This window comes from Chaetodon auriga, chromosome 1 (assembly GCF_051107435.1).
Source record: "Chaetodon auriga isolate fChaAug3 chromosome 1, fChaAug3.hap1, whole genome shotgun sequence".
NCBI lineage: Eukaryota > Metazoa > Chordata > Actinopteri > Chaetodontiformes > Chaetodontidae > Chaetodon > Chaetodon auriga.
The window spans coordinates 26,286,418-26,310,968 of NC_135074.1; the positions used below are offsets into that span (position 1 = coordinate 26,286,418).

The following is a 24,551-nucleotide window of genomic DNA, read 5'->3' on the forward strand; positions in this document are numbered from 1 at the left end:
AATCTGGATACAATCTGGTTATGTCAAAAAATGGATTTTGGTTGGCAGTCTAATTAAGGCGTCTGTCAAAACTCGTGAACCAAACATTTGAAGTAAAGACAAACTACTAGCCTGCAGTTGGGCTGAGATAGTAAATGATATGTCTTGAGTATGACTACTAATTTAGAGCTCCGCCAGTGGCTCATAGAGGCTGCAATGTAAATTAAACCCCACAATAATATAGAAAGGGTTTATGTCTCACAGGGGTTACTACCTTGTGTGCAAAGAACAAAAACATTTTGGCCAGAAGGTACAGAGAGAGGAAATCTTGTCAAGCATCCAAAATAAAAAATGGTTCATCCTCCGGGAATTGAGAATGTGCTCTGTGACGCTTCTTTTCTTGAACCAAGGGGTTAATGGGAGTCACAGCTACGGCCTGTTGCAGTGGATTTTGATTATCTATTGGGTGCATATGGAAGGTTTGGCCAGATGGTGGCTCTTTGGAAAACTGTGAGGGTGAGCAAAGTCATTAGTGGACCATGAATATCTCTATCAAGTTTCATGACAGCCTGGCCGATAGTCGATATCTTGCTTTGACTAAAGGTCAAACGGCGATCTCTTGTCTGCCTCTGGATTTATTTGTCTTGGAAATAACTTCTTCCTGCGCTGCCTCACTGTACAGTATTTGTTCACATAGACATGTAATTTATATTCACTGTAGGAGGCAAACTCTCAGACAGGATCAGCAGAAGTTTGTTTTAGGCTGGATGTTGTGTTGGCTGCAGAGTAGGTGGTAGCGTGACGGTCTGTGTTTTTAGGATTAATGTCTGGCTCCATGGGGGCAGCCGTGAGGTCATCTCAGCAGCGTTACCCGTCTGTGTTCCCATGCTGTGCCAGCAACGGCCTGCGTGTGTGTGTGTGTGTGTGTGTGTTGTTTTAGTGTGCATGTGTGTCTTTTGTTTGTGTCTTGTTTATCATGTGTGAGTCCGAGGGACCGTGCAGTTGACAGGCTCTATGTGTAATATGAACTCTGTGTGTGTTGGGTTAGGAATGGAGAGATTACCAGTGCTGGGGGAGGTTAGCTTGTGAAGAGGGGGTCTGAGCTTATTGACTGACTTTGGGTGGCCTGGAGCCGACATCAGCCCACGCGCACACACACACACACACACACACACACACACACACACACACACACACACACACACGAACAGTCAAGAGCACAAAGATTGTGCTGATGAGGGACAAACTGCTGTGAAATGGCTCAGACTAAGCCTCATCAAGCTGTGCTCAGAGTTCATATGTTTCTGTCTCTGTACAGTGTCTCTGTTTCATCAGAGGCTTCAAGTCAGTGGCACCTTTGGCACTTTTGAAACTTTTTTTTTTTTTATCAAAGTTACCGTTCCCTCTGAAAAAGATATGAGGGATAACGCGGTGGAGCCAATTAGTGCCTTTGTTTTCAACACCTCCGCCGGCTTCAGTGTAGACTCCAGGCAGAAAGTTATCACTGGACAACCTGACGGATCTTATTTGTGGTTTCTCAGGGTTTTAACTCTTTTAACTGTAAAAATATTAAGCTGTGTCACATCAATCAGCAGGAGCAACAATGATGCCCCATTCTGTTATCTGTTATCGAAGTTATTTGTTACTGTAAGTTTGTGTTTCAGTGTTTTTTGGGAGCCATTTATAAATATAACATGTTGCATATGGCATAGACCTGACTATTAATGCATGATGTCACATGGAAAGACGAACACCAGCAACTGGATTATATTTACATATTAGGCTGCCTTTGTTTTCATCTTTATGTTGAATTGCATTTAAATATGCTGACGGCAGACCTATTTATTGTGGCTGCTTTGGCTTTTTTAGTGAATTTGGATGAGAAGTGCTGCAGGATTGACTGTGATATTCTTATTGCTGATAAGAAAGAAGGCGATGTGACAGTCAGTTTTCTGCGTTTTCCAAAGGTCAGTACATATTGAAGGTGTGCTGAGATGTGGAAGGAAGACCTGCTCACTCAGAACGTGGTCATGGTTAATGAATAGGTGGAGCTTGTGACTCGTCAAAGGGGCAAGTTACTACCTGCTCTGTATCTACCTCGTCTTTATCTTACACCACAGGAGTCAAGAGGTGTCTCCAGGAATTGGACTGTTTTCCGAGATTGTCCACAGCAGCTCAAATGTCATTTTCTATACTTTATTTTCCCGTTGGTATTACATTAATGTATTTCTTTCATATAGTTTAATTTGCCCATCAGAGGTCTTTATTAGACCACACTGGCAGATGCGATTTAGTGTGTGTTGTGTAACTGGTGGAAATTTTGTAACCTCTGACTCAAGTGATTTGTTACCACATAGCAAGTGGAAGTTATATTGCGGCATTGAGCAACTATTGATTAATCCATCCCATGGAAAATATGCTTTAGTTTGTGAATGTTTTTACAGAGCCCCGTCCATTTGACCACCCCTCCAGTCACATTCCTCACCCTGTGTGTGCATCATTGCCAGTATTTGTGCCCAAGTACCAGCATGCCCTAAGAGTTCCTCATTTCACCAAATACGGCCATGTAAGACAAAAGACTCCTGCAGTGTTTTCCCTGATGTTGCCTCATTATTTTCTTGAGGTGAGATTAAAACAACAGCCTTCATTCTTCACAGTGCTCCCTTCAGCCACATAGCAGTAAAGCAGTCTGTCTGTCTGTGTCTCTTGTTTCTCATGGCACTAAAAATGCTAATTTTAATGCTGTGTTGTTTTTTAAAAAAATATAGTGTCTCTTAAAGAAAATCACGACCTTGTTAATTTACTGCAGTGTTTCTGCATTAGTGACCTAAATAGTTCCTTACGAGCTGATTGGAAATCATTTCATGGCCCCACGGCTCTCCGTCTGCTCTGTTTTTTTCTTTTATCTCCATTTCATCAGACCAGCTGGAATAATATCAGCCATTCCAGCAGGCATCTACAGCCAAAGCCCATAACCCTGCTTGTTTTTAATTCCCCTGCTTTGGGACATTGTTATTTCAATGATGCTATTAAAATGTGTCAGCTAAGCTGCTGACATTTTGCAGGAAAAGGGGTATTTTAACCTCCTACAATAGCTCCAGAACTGGCGCTGTCATAATAATTCCAGGAATTTTAGCTCTAAAGTGTTTTGAAATGATGTAAAAGCAGTACAATTTCTCAACATCTTAGTTTAGCATGTTAGCTTCCCTCCATGAAATGCATGGCTTTCTCAGAACTTGAACCCCTTAAAATGCTGACCTGATGATGGCACTAGAGGAAAAGGTCCGTGGATCACCAAAGTCTTGCTTCTTCCTCGCTGAGGATTGCTAATGGTCCATAGTTTAAAGCTCGTCTTCCTGTCACCTTTTTTTCAGCGTTTTGTGATTTCATGTCGTCTCAGTGAATTCCATCTTAGAATTTTTATCTTAGTGACTCTGACGTCAGACACAGATGGTGCACCTGCATACTACCCATCACAAAGCGTTCACCTTGAAGCCCCCTTTGAAGACACTTTTTTTTTCTCTTTTTAGATTGAACTGTTCTTTGTAGCAGCTCCACACAGTTCTCCAATAAGCTCTAAAGGTCTGAAAAACATATTAGGAGTGTAGTGTAATGCTCCAGATCCATGTAGGATGAAGGCAGTAAAGATAAGAAATCACTACTTGGAGGAAAGAGATTTCCTCCAGATTCAATAGCAGACATCAGTTTTGTCAGATATGAACAACTGATAGTGGACTAGTTTGAAATATCTCTTATGAATGACCCCATTGTCTTTCTGGAACTGTCTTTCAGAAGCTATATTATGACCTTCCTGTTTTTCATAATCCTCTAGCAACTGTCTTTACTGGGGAGAAGGGAGGGGCAAAGTTCACAGGGTCTGGGCAACTGGAGAGCCGATCTCCTGCCCTGGCAGAGGGTGTCGGAAGTAGAAGAAAATAGCAAGGAACAGCTTTGCCCTCTGGGTCAGAAGTCGTCTAAAATGGCGTGACCCAGCAGCTGGATGGACTAGTCTCCAATTTTGGCCACCAGACGTGAGGATATCTTAAGAGGGTCACCAGGAAGCTCACAGTAATCCACTGAACCACGTGGGTTTTATTGTGTTTTCAGCAGGCTCAGGCTTAACTCAAGTATTTGAAAACAGACCTACAGTATGTTAAATGTTTCGATCAGTGTGTGAGGGCAGTCTGGTCTGGGCTGGTTTAAATAAGTTTTCTCTGTTTTCTTAGCTGTTTTTTATACATGCTGACTGATAACACTAATCACATGATGGACTTGATGCTGTGTGTAATTTTTAATTTTGACCCCTAATTTTGTAATGGTCCCAACACTGAATTCCAGTCAAATAATACAGTTTCACTCTTCTTACAGAGTCAAATTAATATTTAATAACTGTTTTAATGCTTCTGCGCTGGCAGCAGTCATGGCTGGCTTGACGTTGTCAGGTTGCCTGTCCGTCCATCACATTCTCATGAATGCAGTTTCTCAGGAACGCCTGGAGGGAATTTAATTATGTCTGGCTCAGTTGTCCACTTGGACTCAAAGATCACACAAATGTCTCTCAGGATAAAATGACTAAGTGACATTCTATATCCAAAAGGTCAGAGGTCAGCTTCACTGAGACATCATAATGTTCTGCAAAAACACTTTTTTGGCCATTATTCAACACCACAACCCAGGAACAGAGCAGCAGGTTGTGACCTTTTTTCACATTTGATACTGAATTGGTGACACTAATCTTTGGTGTCCACCTTCAAACTCTGCTGAATGTATAGATCTTCTATGCTGCCAAATTGAAGATGTGAAGCATCCATGTTTTAGAATCTGTAGCTTCTTTGCAGCAACATCCATATTTAAAGCATTGTAGTCACCACAAGCTCATTGGTTCTGCTGATACTGAGCTTCAGGTGATAGTCTCTCAGTGAAGACAGCAGAAATGATTGTATACTGGAATATATACTGGAGTCATACACATCAATGTAGTGACTTGTAGTAGTCATCTAGTGAAGACAGCCACTGGTCACCCTTTTGTCTGTGTCCCTGGACACAAATGGAGTTTAATGTTTCGCGTTCACCACCAGAGGGCGTGTCTGTCTGTCTGTCCTCCTGCGTCCAGCTCACACTCTGCCCAGCAAGAGTGGACCTGTGTTTAGCAGCTACCCAGATATGCAGCGAGTGTCTCATGTACATACCAAAAACAGAGTGCCTCCGTCCTCTGGACACCTGGCCTGAACCATCAGTGAGGTCTCAGTCTGATTCAGGAGGGACTTTCACTCTGAAGCATCACCTTACCTGTCCCGTACTGACAGACTGACGGCAAGCATGTTCTGTCTTGTCACTTTCCCACCTCCCCACTTGTTCTTTTACACATTTGTTCACATTTTCGCTCTCTTTCTCTCCTCTTCCACCCTTTCCAGCTCTGCCCCTGAGGGGTTTTATTTACACTCAACATGCCCAGACAGTTCACCACTGCATGCACAGATCTGTGGTCACAGATTAGAGGGGTGTGCATAATGGGGAGGGTGGGGGTGTAAAACTGCTCCTGCAAACAGCAGAAAAACCCTAATGATTGTGAGAAGGTGGCAGTGAGCACGTATTTATTAACAATGGAGAACATTTTCCTTAAAAAACTCAATTAATGGTAGCTGCCATCTATTACTCAGCATTTATTTTAAGAATGATTTACTCAGAAAGTGGTGATTTTTAAAGCAGGTCAGGAGCAGGATCTCCCCCTCTTTCCTTCGTGTTCACTTGTTTCTAAATGGATAACCACTCTGTCCATATTGTTTGTTCCTGCATTGTTTGTGATTTAATTGCCTGTCTCTGGTAACAGCTGTGGCTCACATAATTTCCAGAGATTTCTGTGGCACAGTTTCTGGTATTTGATCTTCCTCTTCAGGTTCTCATCAGCGCTGATGCAGCGAGAGTTTTGGCTTTTCACTGCCAGGGTATACTGCACCAATAAATCAACCTGTCACCGAGATATTCTCCCAGCATGAAGCTATTTTAATGTCACAAACAGGTATCCCTGAGGATAAATGATAAAAATATAAACAGATGATTGGTGTCGTGTTTGGGCCCGTTCATAAACTAGAAGCAAGGAGTGACTGAAAAGTGATATAAGGCGTCAGAAGGTCTCATCTCCAAGGTCGTTTTATCACCTGTAGTTTGTGTATTAACTGGCGTCAGTTGATTGTTTTGTGTGGTATTGATGCTGTATGTTTGCTGCCACGCCAATTATCAAATAAAATCAACTGTTGATTCGACAAAGCATGATCCCTGACAAACGCTGTACAGTCAGAATATTGTGAAATCAAATTCCGCTGTAAAGACAATCTGTGGAGGTCACAATATTAACACTTTAGTACCTTAAATCATCAGAAAAATGATTACATTTACCGTCATTTGTCGTTATTTGATGTTTCTTGTAGTGACTCTTGAGCCTCATCCTTCTTTGTGCTTTTCATTTAAGCAAATATATTCTTCGTTCCAACCCTGCCTCACCTATAATAGCACTGCACCAGTACTTCTACACCCATGTTCGAGGCATTGCTCTAAGGATGGCAATGTCTGTCTGTCAGTTGCTCCACTACTTTGGTCTAGACTGAAATATCTGGACAACTACTGGATGGATTACCATGACATTTTGACTTTACCTTTAGCACAATTATTGCATCAGTTGCCAGGGAATTTGCTGCAGGCATTCATGCCCCACTCAGAATAAACTAGGGCCATGATCAGGTCAAAACTTCAGTTTGTCTAAGACTGAGCTCTGTCACCAAATACCTGCAAAACTAATGACATTCCCATCAGCCTCGACTGTACTTTATGTTTAGTGCCATTATTAAATGTTAGCAAGCTAACAGGCTAAACTAAGGTGGTGGACATAGTAAGCATTGCATCTGCTAAACATCAGAATATTAGCATGCAGAGTTTAGTATTTAGCTGAAAGTACTACAATACGTAAGTATGGTCTCTCAGAGCATGGCCGTAGACTCTAAGTGTCTTGTACAACAGGTAATTCAACAGGTTTTTGTTGCCTCTATCAATATCGCACACTGTCTCACAGTGCACGTATGCACAATGAAAGAGTTGATAGCCAATGTAATCATTCCTGTTTTCCATACTGACCATGAATTTATCTCTAAAAGTGCAACCCTGACACAAACTAATTGTGTTCCTGAGCCCATGTGTTAATCTCCTTTATCCAATCATGTGTTCACACAGTGGTGAACCTCTCTCCATCCTCGCTTGTGAATGACTGAGCCTTTCCAGGATGTCCCTTTCATACCCAATCATGATAGTATCACCTGTTACCAATCAACCTGTTTACCTGTGGAATGTTCCAAGCAGGTGTTTTTGGAGCATTCCACATCTTTCCCAGTCTTTAGTTGCTCCTGTCCCAACGTGTTTGAAACATAAATTCAGAATAAGCAGATATTTACAACAATCAATGTAGCTGATGAGAGAAAACATTAAATATATTGTCTTTGTGCTGTTTTCAGTTGAGTGTATGTCAAAAAAGCTAATTGTCACATTCTGTTTTATTTATGATTTTATTCAGTGTTTCTTGGCATCAGGCTTGTATGACTACAGTGTAAGAGATGGGAAGACAAAATCCACAGTCCACATCCAATCCACAGTGGTTCAGTACAAAAGTGTATTTTCTTGAAGCTAATATTAGGTATCAATGAAGTGGGTATTTTCAAAGGTTCCTGTCTTTTCAGCATGAACCTCCTCTTTGTTTTTCCATGGATAGTGTTACCTAGCTGAGCTGCTGTGGAAGCAGCTTTGTACTACAGAGTTCAGCCACCAATAACAAAATCTGAACGTGTTCTTCAGGCAAATTGACTGCAAAAATGTCCTTTTTCTCTTTGTTTTACACTTTCAACATACTTTCATTCCTAATTTAAACTAATTTAAAAAATCATTACTGCTACAAAATCTCCACACTTCCAGTTACCTGCCTCCATTTCGGTCATAAAATGTCAAAGGTCTATGTGTCATGACATAATGTCTCTTCTCAGATGTCTCCCACAATCAAAATCATCCCCATAGTCATAATCTTATGAAACCACATCCGTGACTGCAGTTTGGCATTGAATACAAGTATCACTTAACATATTGGTATACAGTTTTATGCTTCAGTCGGTTATTAGATGACAGTTAGATATTTCCTGCCGGTGATTTCATCTGTGAGGACATCAGAGACCCATTAGTCTGGCCAGGGGCTGAGAGAGGCAGGAAACTGAGGTGTTGGAAAGGGCTGCAGCCTGTAGACAGTGATGGAAAACCTGAACTCAAGATGATCGAAGTCTCAGAATACTCCGTGTGGACAGGTAGAGGCCTGACCTGGCTCACCCAGTGTCAGGTGATGTTTTGTCACTGTGTTAAAATAGAAACTTTAGGTGATGTGTTTGTTTCAGCTGCACCGGCATCGTGCTGCCAGTCCAAGCCAGCTTCTGTTCTTCTGTCTCTTCATGCATTTGTGCACAAATTAAGCAAATTACTTTGAACCCAAAGAATGAATCCTGACCCCAGTGAGATTGACATGTTTTGTTTTTTAGTGAAATATCTGGACAGTTATTTAATAGATTGCCGTCAGATTTGGTGCACACATTCATGTACCACTCAGGACGAAGTGTAATAACTTCTTAATCCTTTTTCACCACTCACCATCACCACCACCATCTTAGAAACCATTCCCATCAACCTCAGCAGTTCTTTGTGTTTAGTGTTCATCAGTTTAGCATGCTAACACAGGAAACTGTGATGTTGATGATTGTGAACATCATACTTTCCCTGGCATTTCCATTGTGATTTATTGGTAGCATTTAGCTCAAAGCACGGCCTTAAAAGTAAGGCTGACAGAACTGCTACCACAGCTGTAGACTTTTAGTCTAGTTTCTGAGTCAGATGCACATCAAATGACCAAATGCAATCATTAGCTTGATGTGGCGTGATTTTCTTGCTGCACTGTGGAATAAAAACAGGCTAAAAAAGCATCTAATGTAAATATTTGCATCTAACTTTGAAATGAGTAAAAAGCAGAACAGTCAAAAAGAAAACTGCTGATGAACAAAAATGCTATATTTGATATTTAGAAGTAAAATATTTTGATTTTCATAAAAATGACACGGATCAGAAACTGATACCTTTTTTCTATATAAGTAAAGCTACAAAAATGGAGAGCTATAAATAAGATGTAAATACTCAGTGAAATTTTAAACTTAAAAAAAATCAAATGTACAATATTTTGCAAAATTGAGATGTCTAATGTTTTTTTTTTCCCAACATCTTTTGGCCTTACACACAGCTTGGATTAAAAGTTGCGGAGCTCAGTAATTTATAAGAAAAGAGGGTCCTGTTCCAGTGTATCAAAGTAAAGCAGGGAGACACACTGACATCATATTGACGTCATGATGTGAAACGAGATATCGTCATGTGTTATCATCATCATCCTTCCTGGTCTTAAAGGCTACAGTGTTTGAAAGTGATTCAAGTTTAGATCGTTTGACTGCTCTAAATAAAAAGAAAACTGGCATCATGTCCAGAAAACCTTTCACATCAGCCACACATCGTTCAGACCAAATGTCTGAAGAAGGCACTTATTTAATATCACTTTATAACATCCAGTTAAAGCCCATCATGATACCTCGATGTGTCGATATCGACCAGCTGTCCTTGAAAGTAAGAGACTACTGCAGCAGCAGCTCTTGCTTGCTAACAGCCCCATCATTAACTAGTACATTAACAGATTCCCAAGCAAATACACACACACCAGCACAGCCGTGTGAGATATTTACGTGACCCATGTACAGTATGCTTCGTGGCTAGGTGCCATTTTGGCGCCTTTGTCTCTATGCTAGGGTGAGCAGCTTTCGTAAGTTGACACCTACTTCTTCATATGACATGTCATGTGGAGGAGGTCTTTTTGCATGTTTGTGGATATCAGTGCCGCTCTGTTAACGCCAGTCTGGCAGCGGACAGTAACACGAGGCCGCAAGGAGCTGATGCAGTGTGTAAATTAAACAGGTCCTTGCATTGCTGTCTCTATGCCTTTTTTACCTTTTTTTTTCTTCCATTTTCTCCTGTAATGTTTAACTGAATAAAAAGGAAAGTTGTGCTTTTGCAGTGTTTACCACGTGGTTATTAGTGTAAGCGAAGAGGTGGCGTAGTTGTAGATTTTAGTGGGGCTGCAGTCTCAGACAGCTGGTTGTAAAAAGGCCGACATCTAACCTTGCTACCGTGCAGCGAGGATCAGGGGGATTTGGAGCCACACCACCCTCTTTAGATGGATGGGTTAACAGCAGCTCTCAACCCAGTAGTGTCCTGTGAGGGTCAGTGCCAAGACCACTTCAAATGTGCAAACCATAATCCCCCTCTGACATTAATATTTTCAGATGGAGGCAAGCGGGGAGCATGGTGGGGGGTGGCAATGTAAGCAAGGTCTTTTTGGCTGGCCTTGTTTCATGCTGGCAGTGGTGATAGACACTAAAGCCATTACTCATGGTGCAGGCATGTCCAGAATGTATTCTTAGCCCCTGTCTTCCTATCAGTCACTACAGAAAGGTTGGAGGGTCAAAAAATAAAGAGGTAACCAGTCTACAGGGCTGTCTGCACCACCGCTGTTTACCAGGGAGGGGGTGATATTTTAAACCTGGGAGAGCTCACATATTTACCCCACTCAGCCTGACTGACTTGCCATTTGGTGGGGTGAAGACCACTCATAGAGGACCGAAGAGGGAAGCTCTTCAGTTACTACTTGATAAGCAAGTAGCTGGTAGCTTTTACAGATAGAAACGGTCCAGAGAAGAAGAGGAAGCGTGTCAAAACAGGAGAATACTGAGTTAAACAGAAGGTTTGGGGAAGGGGAAGACACTCTACTGAGGCGAGAGGAAGCCAGGCTGAGCTGACTTTTCCCTCAGAGGAGGAGTTGCAGTTGCCGGCCAGGGCAGGTCCCAGGGCTGGCAGGGCTGGCCCTACTGCTTCTCCACCTCCTTTCCTTCCTCCTCTTACTCCTCCTTCTCCTCCCTTTAACCATCAAGCAAACTGCTGTGCAGTGATGAACTTACAGGCGGAGGCCATGAGCAACACTGGAATGCTTAGAAAATCCTGCCAAATGAACTTCTCTGCCTCAAGTGAGGGAAACTCCAGAGGTTGAGCCATCCATAAGAGGACCTCCACTGCAGCACAGACTGTCGCCCCTTTGTCTTCTCGTCCATTTTTGTTGCACTCACTGGTTGAGTGCACTGAGAAGCTGAGGGGATTTTTTATACGCTTTGTTTTTCTCCATTTTTGCTTTTGTAAACCGGAACAGTGGCAACCTTTTCTGTAGCACGGTGCAAGGACCAGCTCCACTCACCCAAGATGAGCCGCTGGCTGAAATGCACCTCCATGCACTTTGTAGGTATTCACCACCAAAAGCTATTTTTATGGTTCATGTTTCTTCGGTTCTTATGCTTCCGTCTACAGATTGAATCGGAAACCTGTGCTTTAATGAAGTGGTGATGCATTGAAGGATCGTTAGGACAGTTATCGTTGGTGGATCAGTTGGTTGACTCATTAATTGCTTAATACTTTGCTGTGTATGTACAAATTGATTGTGTTTGAATCTCAGTCAAGGTTACACCATGTGTTCGTGTTCTCTGTTCATTTTTGACCCCAGTGTAAGGCATCCCACTTAAATGTGCTTCCCAGAAGCCTTAAGAGTACTCTGTTCCCATGCTTTGTAGCCATCACTCATGGGGGGGATTTACTGAAACTGCAGTACAGCACATTCTTGGCACATTCTGCATTAACTGATGTCTATTACTGTGCTACAAATGGAAAAACGGACTTTGTGCATTATATGCATGCGTCACTGTAGCATCTATTAGTCAAATGATTTATAAGTCTAAATAAAACCAAATTATAGGTATCACTCTCTACGATTGACCTAAGTGTGTATTTAGTGAAAGATTTGTTGAACTCTTTGGTTTGGGAGAGGCTGTCAAACATACTGTGTGTCCTGATGGTTCACTGTCGTCACTGTCAGAACACAGACTGGAACAAGTATGACGATCGGCTGATGAAGGCGGTGGAACGTGGCGAGGTGGACAAGGTGGCTGCTGTTCTCACCAAGAAGGGCATCATCCCGACCAAGCTCGACGTGGAAGGACGCTCTGCGTGAGTAAACATGGACACACACATACTCAGTCTATATACAGACGTACACATCTATGTCCAGTGTGTTGACATTCGTCACCAAAGAGGTGTGAGTTTCTACAACACATGATCAACAGACACTTAGATAAGACAAGAACTGCACACTTACATACTCTCATGGTCTCATACACGTGTGGTTTCTTGTTGGTTTCTGTTGTAACTATCTGCCATCCCTTTCTGAATATTTGTAAATCTAAAGTGCTGAGCAAGACAAATTCCCAACATTGTGGTGGTCTCCTCACCACACATTCCTGTCTCTGTTCCCAGATAAGACATAGATGGGAATTCCTTCACAATTAGGTCGCTCTTACTCAAAAATAGGTTTTTGAAAAACATCAATGGTAATTCTCCCTGTGTGACCCTCAAAAAAAGGAAAGAAAATCCTGCCCCACATGGTTAAGGTTGCACGTTTCAACCTTGTACCTCCATCCAGCTGGCCTGCGTATGAAAGGCATCGCAGTTGCAGATTATTATGTGTCCATTTTTCTATCCACAAATTCCTCTTTTAGTGTCCATCTGACTGGAGGTCAGTGTGGGAGTTGGTATAAAGAATGTTTGTGGCCACTGAAGGCTTGACCACATTGGCCAGAAGCTGTTTATGTAGTCCCTACAGGAAATGACTCCCTGCAAGCTCAGATCAGATCCACTGTGGTGTTTGCAACACCAGCTAATACATGCAGGCCTAGCTGCAGGCTATTATCAGGCTGAGCTGACATCTTGAAGGACCATGTTTTATATGGTTGGATTTTTCAGAGGGAACTGGAGAAGCTGTGGATGAACAGAAAGCTAAGACAAGGAAGGTGCAGTGGGGGAAAAAAATAGGTCAACCTCAGTGAAATATGTAGGAATTTTCTCCTGTTGCACCTTGACCATGTAAGACCAAAGGTATTTCAGGTATGTCATACAGACGTTTATCTCAGTCCTATTCATGATCATAATGGCCCAGCCTCAAAAAACAATGCATTGAGCTCTTTATTAAGCAGGTACTTTGTTTTCCTCCTAAATGTAACCAGATTCCAACAGCAGCATTTTGGGAGGCCCGGCGCCCTCAGTTTAATCCCAGATATATGAAGAAGTCACTGGTCTCTGGTCTGTGCCTCAGGTTTATTTTAACAAAGCTTTGTTTAAGTGCATAACTATGGAGCACCAGATCCCAGAAGCAAAAGTGTCGAGTATTTTCAGCAGTGTGTGAAATTCTCTTGTGGCTCCATTGCAAAGACCAGTGACTGAATACATGCAGGCGTGTAAATAAACAGAATTATACACACAACCTGATAAATGCCTGCTCTCATAATAAGGTGCTAGAATTTGGCAGAACTAAATCTGGATCTGCGGCTGCCAATTTTGCAGTCACGGACTGTAGAGGTTGGTTGTACACAAACACGCTCACGCTCATCATTTAGTGTTCCCCCGCAGGCTGGGCAGACCAGAGCAGGATAACTATAAAATCAACACATCACCTGAACTGAACATTTATGGAAGGAGAGTCATGCTTATGCCAAGTCTACCCAAATCAAAAGTGAACCACAATCGCAACTCAGCAAGTCTGCTTTTAGTTCAGTGGGCCACACACAGACAGACACGTGTCTATGGCTCTCTGGCCAACAAAGGAATGTCGAATAGCGATCCCTTGTAATCATGGACCTCTGTGGGGAAACTAATTACAAACTGTTACCCCAGATATATAATTTGGTGTGCCCTGGATTAGCCTCATTGTGTTCAGCTAATGAATTCACTTCTAACTGTTCTATTGCGGCTTCCAGCTGAGTAAACAGTTTACATCTCTGCCATGGCACTGGCTGGATCCCACTGAGGTTAGCCCACCCATCACACCTGCTCATTCTGTGCGGTTGTGATAGCCGGCCGACGAGGGCGCCACAGCGAAATAAGCCCATGTGACAGCACACCACTCGAGACAAGCGCTCACTTGGCACCGACTAAAGATACTGCTGCGTGCCCATTGTTTGTCAGGATCAGCAGTAATGAATTCTACGCTGAAGTGTTTTTTAACAATAACAATAGCAAGCTGTGAGTTTCACAGTTGGATCTGCAGGATGTTGAGGCCGATTTTATGAGAGATGAAGAACAGACTGAGGTTAATCCGGTTTTTGAATTGAACAGACAGTTTGGTTTGTAATTATGTGGACTGCATTTGTAACACTGCACACATACTTTCAATCTTTGTCGACTTGCATTTCTTCAGCTGGTCTTTCCGAGCCACTAGGCAGCCCTTGCCATCCGTTTTGTTATCATGCCAAATCAACATGCAGAGACTTGAGTCTTGCTTGAGATTGTAATCTACAGAACATGGAAGAATTTGGAGCTGGTGCAGCCACAGTTTAGGCTGTTTGGCTGCCTTTGGAGACACAGATCATCATATACGGCTCAGCCACCAGCATGTACTCTCTGGTTTACTCTTCCCTGTCCACTCTCTAAAAATAGCAACCATATCCTGCAGGCTGTCGACCTGAAAGCTGCCCAAGGAGCAGGTGTAAAGATGAAATGACATAGCCTAATGTCCTCTCTTAAAGCCGGATCCATTAGTGCCAGAATTCATTTCTACCCATTTCACTGAGATCTCCAGCTGGGTGAGCAGTTTATACTCCACAGTCCTTCGTGTGTGGTCAGTATCAGACATTTAGCTGTTTTGTCAGTTTCTCAGTTGCTGTCTTAGCTTTAGCACGCGAATGCATGATTTTAAACTAAAACAGCTCCGAAGCTGTTCGTGCCATTCACTGTCACGTGACTCGTCATCCCTCTACTCCAGTTCAAGTGTGCATTTTTTTATTCTTGACTTTGTTCAGAAGCAGTCCTTACACTCTGGAATATGCTTTAGCTCGTGAACTTGGCGAGTCACATCACTTATATCCCCTCACTTGCATAGCTATGGTCTGCTTCCTGTCTGCTGTTTGCTCCCAGAGGTCAGGACCCACCACTGCTCCCCAGAGAACCAGCATCTCCTGGCCATCAACACGGCTTTTAATACCCGCGCCAGCGTTGAGGTGACAGCCTAGCTGTCTCCTTGGCAGATACCTCGGGGTTAGTGTATAAACAGGTTCATGTAGCTTGATGGGTGACAGACTGAGATTGGTTTACACACAAGTGCTTCGCAGACTTTCATGGCAAGTGGCGGCAGTGCTGCTGTGGGTTAAACCAGAGAAGGGGAAGAGGAATGTTTCCAGTCAAAAGTGATGATTAATGACATGTTGGAAGTGCAGCGGGAAACCGCTTAATTGTGTAGGCAAGTAATAAGGAAATAAGAACATTTTGTGATGGTTAAACATGAATAAAACTTTGACATAATGATTGTATTAAAGGTTTTTTTGATAACAGTTCAGGTGCTTGCCCACTCTTCATTGATTTGTAAATGTTCAAATTTAGGACTCAAACATTGAGTTTCAGAGTTTTTTGAAGTTTTTTCTTTTTCTTTTTTTTAATTTTGGCATTGTTTAATAATAAGATTGCCCTCAAGCTGTAGTATTTCAACATTGTTTTTCTTTTAATCATTTGATAGTGCTCATGCATTCAACAGTGAAGCTGATACAGAAAAAAACACTGTTGGTGTCGCTCTTGGTTAGCGTGAAGGCATTACACACTCTGAGGTTTCTTGTAATTTGCTTTGAGAATGCAGATCTCGCTGATAGCGTGGAGCCAGGTGTCTAGCTATTTGCAGTCGCTGTCTTGTCTTTAAGTTTCACCCTCACCTCCCTTCTCTTTACACCCGGTCACTTTTTCCACTTGCCCTTTCCTACTGCGTGCTGTCGACTCTTCGCCACCTCCCTCCGTCTCGTGCCCCGTGTGATTCCCTGCCTTCATTTTTCTCCCTCTCTCTCTTCTTGCTTCCCAGGTTTCATTTGGCTGCAACGCGAGGACACCTAGACTGTCTCAATCTCATCCTGGGACACAATGTTGATGTCACAGCAACTGATGCCACTGGTGAGTTCAGGTTGGATGAAAGCAGGACCTGGAGCTCTATTTATATACTTTGATGTGTTTCTAATTTTTTGTCCACCCCATTATGTCAGTGAGGGTTGACTAAATACTAAATACCGCTTATACCTTATAGTAGGTATGATATCATTTCCATGTTACCACATTATCAATTAGAGCTGCAGTGATTAGTATATGAATCGATTAGTTGAACGAATGAAAATTAGTTGCTAACTATTTTGAGAATCGGTAATCGTTTCAGTCATAGTGGAAATGTACTCAAGTATTAATTGGTTCCAGTTTGGTTGGATGCCAGAACAAACTCAATTAGATCTGTTTCTAAATGGGAATCTGGTGATGGTGTAAATCCTTGTCACTGGACTAGCAAATCCTACTGGTTGGCCACGCTGCAGGAACATGTACTGTAAGGGGAATTTGTTATGTAAAACTCAGAGTATAAATGTCCCGACTCATTAAGAGAAGCCAGCTACACTTTCTGTATGCTATAAAGAAGCATTACTGTTTTAATTCGTAATTGTTTCTTGGCGATCAATTGTAACTGATGAGATCACTTACTGTACAAGCTGCCTGTTCAGATAACACAACGTAATTCATGTCAAGCTGTGACTCACTAATTGGCTCATTAGGATCAAACCTCATGTTTTACAAACCTGCTTTGCCAGCTGAGACGAACTCAAAGTGATGCACTGATTGATCTCATGGTGTTCTGTTCTGCTGCATCTGCAAATGCACATGTGCAATTATATATTTATTTATTTGTTTTTTTGTTTTTAACATCAGCAGAATTATCTACAGAGTGACTTGTACTGGCTGCTTGACACAGAAGAGTATTGTTTATTGGCACCCAGCATAGTGATGACTGCACACTGCAGCATTTGGCTGCAGAAAAAAACACACACACAGCACTTGTAAACTCTAGATTGTGAATGTACTTGATTCTCTGACTGCTGCGCTGATCACTTTCAGGTAAAAATGCTCTTCATCTGTCTTCAAGAAATGGACATTCTCTGTGTGTGCAGAAACTCCTGCAGGTAAAGTGCAGCCGCCCTCTCTGTGTTCTTCTGGCCCTCTTTGTACCCGACTGATGTGGCTCTTTGGTTGGCTCGTGTTGGCGTGTTGTGTATCTGCACTGTCTACTGTGTGCATGTTCCACAGAGCAGCTTCCCAGTCGCTGGCCAGTCAGAGCAGTTTCCCTTTCAGCTCCTTTAAATAATTATTGCCGAACAGCTCTGGCAGCTGAGCCCGCTCCGTATAGGTCAACAGTGGGCCCTGTTGAGTCACCATGACCCACTGGAGGATTTATGTGTTTACAATGAGGGAGCTATCTCTGCAATATTGTGCTCTCATAGTGTCGTAGCCCGTCCCCCTTCTCGCGCACGGCGGTGATCTAACGCAGGTCGCGGCTGTTGGCAGGGGGTTGTCAGTGGTGTTGACAAGCTGACCCTCCTGCAAACCTGCCGTCCATTCTTGGTGCCGTCATCACACCAGACATAGCAGCTGGACGCCAACACCCACCACCCCCACTATCTCCCTCCGTCAGCCCGAACCCTCAAGGTATAGGATATCCCCCCTCCATGCTCTACCGTCAGCACCCCCCAACCCGACCCCCCCCACCCCACCCTTAGCTTTGTCATTTGAGCGTGCTGCTAATTTTTGGCCCTTGTTGCTAGAGAGAGTTGGGTTTTTATAGTGGGGGCCAGAGCTGGCAAGCTTACCCAGCAACATCAGGCCCCTGTTAGCATTGAGTCCTCAAGGCTTCATAGCAGGCCCTCATCACCACAGTGACCACAGTCACTGGTGTCCAATCAGCTGACTGACTGTAGAGGTGTCACAAGCACAGCGCCACTTAGCCTAATGTGACCTGCCTGCGGGTGTCTCTCAGGCTCCACTGCCAGCCGGTGGAAATAAATGATTTTGAGACACAGATGACCAGGAGTCTTTCCTCACATTTGTAAAATAAACCCTCTGCTCACCATCAATAACTTGATTGAGTTAGTTGAGAGAATTCAGAGTCTTTTTAGTTCTTCTAAGCATTGAATAACTGAACATCCGGCCCAAGCTCAAATACTCAACAATCAAATCAAGCCACTGCATCATTCACGAGAGAAATATGTCATATTTGACCTAATGAGTTGGTTACGTAGCTATAATGCAGAGAGCCAACCGCGAGTGGGTATTCGTGACTCAAAGGCATCATATCCAGGAGCATAATTATTTACTTGGATTGCAAAAATATTATTAGCCTTTTAGTGGTTTGAAGGATGGCGCTGTGCCTCCTACTCTCCCACAAGCCTCATTCCAAAAAATCTGAGACACTGTGTGAAACATATAAACCAGAACATGATCATTTGCTAATCCTTTTTGACATATACTCAATTGAATACAGTACAACGACAGTATATTGAATGTTTGACCTCATCAGCTCCTTGATTCTTGTAAATATCTGCTTATTCTGAATTGAATTGAATTGATGCAGCAACACATTTCAAACAAGTTTGGACAGGAGCAACTAAAGACTGTGAAAGATGTGGAATGCTCCAAAAACACCTGTTTGGATCATTCCACAGGTAAACAGGTTGATTGGTAACAGGTGATAGTATCATGACTGGGTATGAAAGGAGCATCCTGGGAAGGCTCAGTCATTCACGAGTGAGGATGGAGCGAGGTTCAACACTTTGTGAACACACACACATCATTGCAAATGATGGAATTCTGTTTTTATTTCTGTTTCACACAGTGTCCAAACTCTGTTGGCATCTGACTGTTGTACTTTGTTATTGTACAGATATGTTTTACACTGCAGAGATCCAGGGATATTTCAGCACTACTACAATAATTTGTTTCTCCTGATTCTTTTGTGCCAAACTGTGTTTATGTTATCTTACAGCACAACTGTCCAGTTGGAAATGTGGACCTACAAGGAAGAACAGCTCTACATGATGCTGGTAAGACTGACTCAACGCTTTTTTTTTTTTTTTTTACTATATTTTTCATTGGGAGCTTGAGCTGACATGCATGTGCTTTTCAGACTTAATGGGATGAAATGATTGCAGCTGTTTCTGCTCTTTCTCTCCACAGTCATGGCAGGATGCGCCTCCAGCGTGAAGCTTCTCTGTGACAGCGGGGCTTCTGTGAATGCCACTGATTTTGTGAGGATTAATATTTCACTTCATTTCACACAGTTTGTTGTCATGGTCTAAGGTATCGTCTGTGAAGATTCTCATTCATCCAGGTCTTGAGGTCTTCTCTGTGCTCATTTTCCCATAAGTCATCATTGTAGAGAAGCATGTTGGTCTGCCTGCTCCATAAAAGCTATTGCCTTGTCATTGACAGTCAGTAAGTGCATGTACAGTCAGTTTGAGCTTCACCAAAAGCTATTCACTAGATCTTAATTTAGTCCACCTGAGTGAGCACTCAATAGACTTAGCTTAATAGACTGGACTTAATAGACAGCATTGTGTTCGAGCTGTGTCATTTTATGCATGGATTAGCCTCTCTGTATTTATCTGTATGTGTTTGATTTTCCTCCAGGATGGCAGGACACCTCTGGTGCTGGCAACCCAGATGTGTCACCCACGCATCTGTCAGCTGCTGCTGGAGCGAGGGGCTGATATCACCGTCCGGGACAAACAAAACAAGTGAGAGACATTAGCCCTCGTGGACTTTGTCTTTGGAAGAGTTTGGCAGGTTTTCATAATTGGGAATCTGTGTTGCTCACAAAAGGCAGCTTTTGACAGATTTTGATGGCAGAACAAGTCACTCTGTTTGTATGTCTTTTGATTTTCTTGAAGTCTGACATTTCTGACATTAATCAAGTCACAGAAAATGCTGTAAATTCTGTGTGAGCTATGAACATTTATCAGAAGTTTATTTTGGAACAAGAAAGTACATGTGAAAGGCATTTTGCCCAACTTACTGCCTACAAAGGGGAACGTACAAACCTTTTAATAAAACCAGGGTTTGGCAGGTGGTAAAAAGTACAAGTAGAAAATAAAAGGACAAATAAAAGGATAAATGCTATCATTTTTGAAAAGAGTCAAAATGACAACAATTAATAAGATGCTACAGTTCATCTGTAGTACCTTGTGGATGTTTTTTTTTCTGTATATTTATGTTAGGGCTTAACACCCTATGTTGCAGTGGTGTCATGATTTCAGATTTTCAAATAGAACCAAAATAAAGGAGTGAAAACGTCTTACATGTCTATTTTCAGTTGAATCTTTTCAGTCATATCAGTGTAATACAAGTGTGGCCTGACTTATTTATGTGGCCTCTGAGCAGAACGTGTAACACAAAGCAAAAACAACTAAAAAACAACTAGATGTGGTGATGAAAACAGGATGACTCAGCTCAGCTACCACAACACTGAATTATTCAGCAGTCATTGAACAAAACACAGAGAGAATTATTTATGCCACGTGTTGATCTGAGAGCCTCATAGTCAGTGACACAGTGGTTTCATAGCTACTTTGTGACGACACGCTCTTGCTCATAAACTCTTTGTTGACCCCCGCAGGACTGCGCTGATCCTGGGCTGCGAGTATGGCTGTAAGGATGCGGTGGAGGTGCTGCTGAAGAGCGGCATCGACGTGAAGGCGGTCGACGGCTTGGGTCACGATGCATTTCACTACGCTCGCCTCAGCAAGAGCCCGGAGCTTGTTGCGATGGTCAAAAGTTACCTCGACAAAGCCACCAGAGGTCAGATGGCAAAACACAAAAAAGAATCCTGCAGCTGTTTGTTTGAAGAAGAGCATAATTAGCAAGATGATAGCAAGTATGACGGATCAGTAGTGGGTAGTGCTGTTCAGTGCCTGCAAGGTAAAGTGCCCACTTAAAGCTGAGAGTCTTGAACATCACTTCAACATTTGTTTCAAAATTAGATCATTTCCATGCAGTTTTTCAAGGTGAAGGGTGATTTAGATGAAGAGCAACGAGTGTGTAGATGCTTACTTAAACATAGCATAATACAGTATTGGTATTTTAAGTATAGTTCCAGTGAGTTACTGACTCCTATAGGACACAAAGTGTGGCACATTTTGACTTCACTTAATATATGTGAAAACCATAATGCATGCAGGCAAAACAAATCCCCTGCGCTGTTTTTACTCTAATTTCATTGGCTTGTGAACGTATTTTTATTGTATTTTTAGATTTGCTGTAGAGCATAAATATTGAATCCCCTCTCTGTTTGGATTTCTTTTCCTAATCTGTCTGTTTCAACACTTCTCAGTTTTACCATCTCATATTATCTTAATGTTGATTCTCAGGATTATTTTCTGATTCCATATTTCATTTGCCTTTGGCCTTTTTGTTTGTGTTCGTTGAACATGTTTTGAAGGAAGAGCGTTCTGTAAACTACCCGTTTTTGTCAAATCTTGATAAGCTATGGCTGATGAAGAAAATCTGAACTTGCTGCTTTCTGATTTTGTTACAGACAAAGAGGCTGCAAAGATAGAGCAGTGGAAGCGACAGGTAATCCTTCAGCATTCACATCATCCATTATTCTCCACTGTACTTTACATATTTCAGAGAACCTGGTTGGGCAAAGGGAATAGCAATGAACTGACATTTGTGTAACCACCGTCCCTTTGTTAAAAGACGGCAAAGGTCAAGGCTGCTTGCATCCCAAAGCCTTTGTTGACATTAATAACTCAGAGTCCTTCCTGTCCACCTTTCAAATGCTAAGACACTTTGGAGCCTGTGTTGTAAAAGCACCCTCAAGAGTCTGCATTTTTCTCACTTCTTCCCCCTCATTTTCCTTGATTTGGTGGTGTTTAGTTCAGCCTTTTCATATTTCTGCACCTGTAAAGTACTCAGACGTACGTGACTGCCATCTAGTGATTACCAGGCAGAGTCATTGCATGTGCTTACATAGCCTATGTAATGTTATATCCTCAAAACATGGTTGTAAAAAAGATCCTGCGTTATCTGCAGCACTCGGTGGAGCGATCAGAGGCAGCTGAGGCCAACAGAAGGGATCAGATCATACATGTAAGTGCTGTAACATCAGTTTCCACATAGACATGTTCATTTTGCTTCAATAGCAAGCAGCTTTCATGACCAAGAGTGCTTGCTTGAATAAATCAATCATCAGACAATCATATCTGGAAAGTACAGATTAATTTTTTTTTTTTTACTACTCAGTAATTGGATTATGATTATTCTATTTTTGTAAGATTTATGGTTTTATATGTGTGGATGTGTGCTTCAGGACTTGGAGAGGCAAAACGAGACCCTGCAGGAAAGTCTCAGGAAGTACCACCAGGAGCAGAGAGGCCTGTTAGATAAGGTCAACACGCTGCAGCAACAGCTCACACAGGTAAACAATACAACAGCACAGCAAGAGCTGCTGAGCTAGATAAAACTGTACAGTACAGTAAAGAAGGCCCACATATATAAGGAAAATGGCCTGAGTCAGCTCTTATTATTGTATCCTTGTATCATAGTTCTGCTAAGATAATAAAGTTAATATGTGATTTTAGGAAATGTGTAATCATTTTCTAACCTCAGGTGCTTCCAATGCCTTTCTTTGACATGCTACATTCAGTTAGCAAAAAGAACAATGAACACTGAAAATGAATCAAATGAATCTTAGTGGTATATTGTCGATTATGAATCTCTCAGTTAACTGTATATATGATCTTTTTTTTTTCATCCTGAAGGAAAAGATAACTGTGGAAGACACTCAGAAAGAGGTATGAAACCAAAACCATTGCTGGGACACGATGGGTCTCAGTTACATTGTTTTCATCCTTCAATTTATTTGTAAGAATTATCATCAACATGCCATTATCACACAGCAGCAGCAGTCAGGAGTGCAGTTTATAGACAGTCTTAAGTTACTGTCTGACCTCAGAAACCTGAGAATAAGAGCAAATGAAAGCCTGGGAACGACTTGGGAGGATATTGCTGTTGCTGTATCAACACAGAACTGCACATGTGAAAGTAAAGGAAGGGGAAAAGGAAGGTATCACAGTCAGAAATGCCACTCAATTGTGACTTAATAGTGCTGGATAACATCCTACCAGCTCCACACACATTCAGGAGTCAAGGTCAAGTGCTGTGGCAGTGCAAACTTTTGTAACCTCCTGCAACTAATCAACAAAAGAAATGTCGGTTCCACTGTTTTAGTCTTACTGTGCAAGTAAGGAAAGAAAGGCAGACAACAGCTTAACAGCTTCACTCAGCCCTTTTGATGCCATTACAACTTCTATTGAACTTGAAGCACCAACAATAGTGACAAAAGTACATACTGCAGAGCACTGAATAATTTGGAGGATATGTGGAGCACGTCTTTTTAAAAGGCCAAAGCAGCTCGCAGTATGTAGAAGTCCTTCAGAAATGATGTGTGGAAGGCATTTCTGAGCATCTCTCAAAGATGTACAAATATTGATTTGTATAAGATTCAAATGCATTTCAATAGAATCAGTTCAATTAAGCTGTTTGTATTCCTTTGAATGATAGAAATGAACTGTTCTTGGAAGTGAACTCAGTCCCCCGCTGTATTCACATCATTCAGTCAGTCGCTTATTCATCTCAAAGTGTCTGTTTCCTCTTGCTAGACGAACTCATGCCTTTGCTTTTCTTTCTGCTAAATCAGAAGGAGCAGCTGAAGGTGTTGCTCAGTGCCAAAGAAAGAGAGGAAGGGGCTCGAGGCCTCGAGACTGTCAAGGTCCAACTCCGGAGCACCTTGGTCAGTGACTTAATACATGTCTGCTTTCTACTTTGACACATGATTGGATAAAGGATATTACTACATGGGCTCAGGGACGCTTTGTAAAACCGTTGTCGATAACAACAGTTTGTTTGCAGTTATGTTTTACACAGCGTCCAAACTCTGTTGGAATCTGAGTGTTGTACTGTATTATTGTACAGATATATTTTACGCTAATTTATTTTCAAGTGAAATTTTAGTTCAAGCATTTCTAACGAGTGTGTGTATCTATATGGATCACAGGGCGACTACTCTGGGCAGTCTGTCATCAAAGGTCAGTTTCCTTCCATTTCTTGAAGTATGAAGATATATTTGACACCATTATGTCAAACTTCAACAGCACAGTATGAGTAGGTTTGAAGGTTATATTTGTCTTACAGGCAAAGAAAACACTCTGGTCAAACAGGCTCACAGCCTGGACTCTGATCAGGTAAGTTTTTGTTCTGTGGAGCAGTTTAATTTGACTTGCAAATGTGTGAAATGGAGTGTTAGTAGTGTGCAAGCAGTCTGTGTCAGCAATGGTGGGCTTTCTATCTTGGCTTCAGTAAAAGAGAAAATTGTAACTTCATCATCCTTGAGAATGAGTCAGTCTTTTGTGATTGTATTACAAAGCAGCCAAAGACTATTCTGTACTCTCACACAAAGTGGCTGGCCTTACATGGAAATTACTGGTAATTATTTTGTCACATTTGGTGTGCATTTG

General features: G+C 42.2%; 1 protein-coding gene across 1 annotated transcript in view; it reads left to right on the plus strand.

The window, feature by feature from the left end:
• Positions 1–24,551, plus strand: part of uacab (uveal autoantigen with coiled-coil domains and ankyrin repeats b) — a 41,423-nt gene that overhangs the window by 9,345 nt on the left and 7,527 nt on the right. The window contains exons 2-15 of the mRNA XM_076732314.1: positions 12,014–12,144; positions 16,031–16,119; positions 17,101–17,165; positions 19,022–19,079; positions 19,213–19,283; positions 19,666–19,772; positions 20,651–20,832; positions 21,569–21,606; positions 22,069–22,125; positions 22,346–22,453; positions 22,797–22,829; positions 23,735–23,827; positions 24,092–24,122; positions 24,229–24,278. Of these exons, the coding sequence (XP_076588429.1) occupies positions 12,014–12,144; positions 16,031–16,119; positions 17,101–17,165; positions 19,022–19,079; positions 19,213–19,283; positions 19,666–19,772; positions 20,651–20,832; positions 21,569–21,606; positions 22,069–22,125; positions 22,346–22,453; positions 22,797–22,829; positions 23,735–23,827; positions 24,092–24,122; positions 24,229–24,278 (1,113 nt within the window). The remainder of the gene's footprint in view (positions 1–12,013; positions 12,145–16,030; positions 16,120–17,100; positions 17,166–19,021; positions 19,080–19,212; positions 19,284–19,665; positions 19,773–20,650; positions 20,833–21,568; positions 21,607–22,068; positions 22,126–22,345; positions 22,454–22,796; positions 22,830–23,734; positions 23,828–24,091; positions 24,123–24,228; positions 24,279–24,551) is intronic.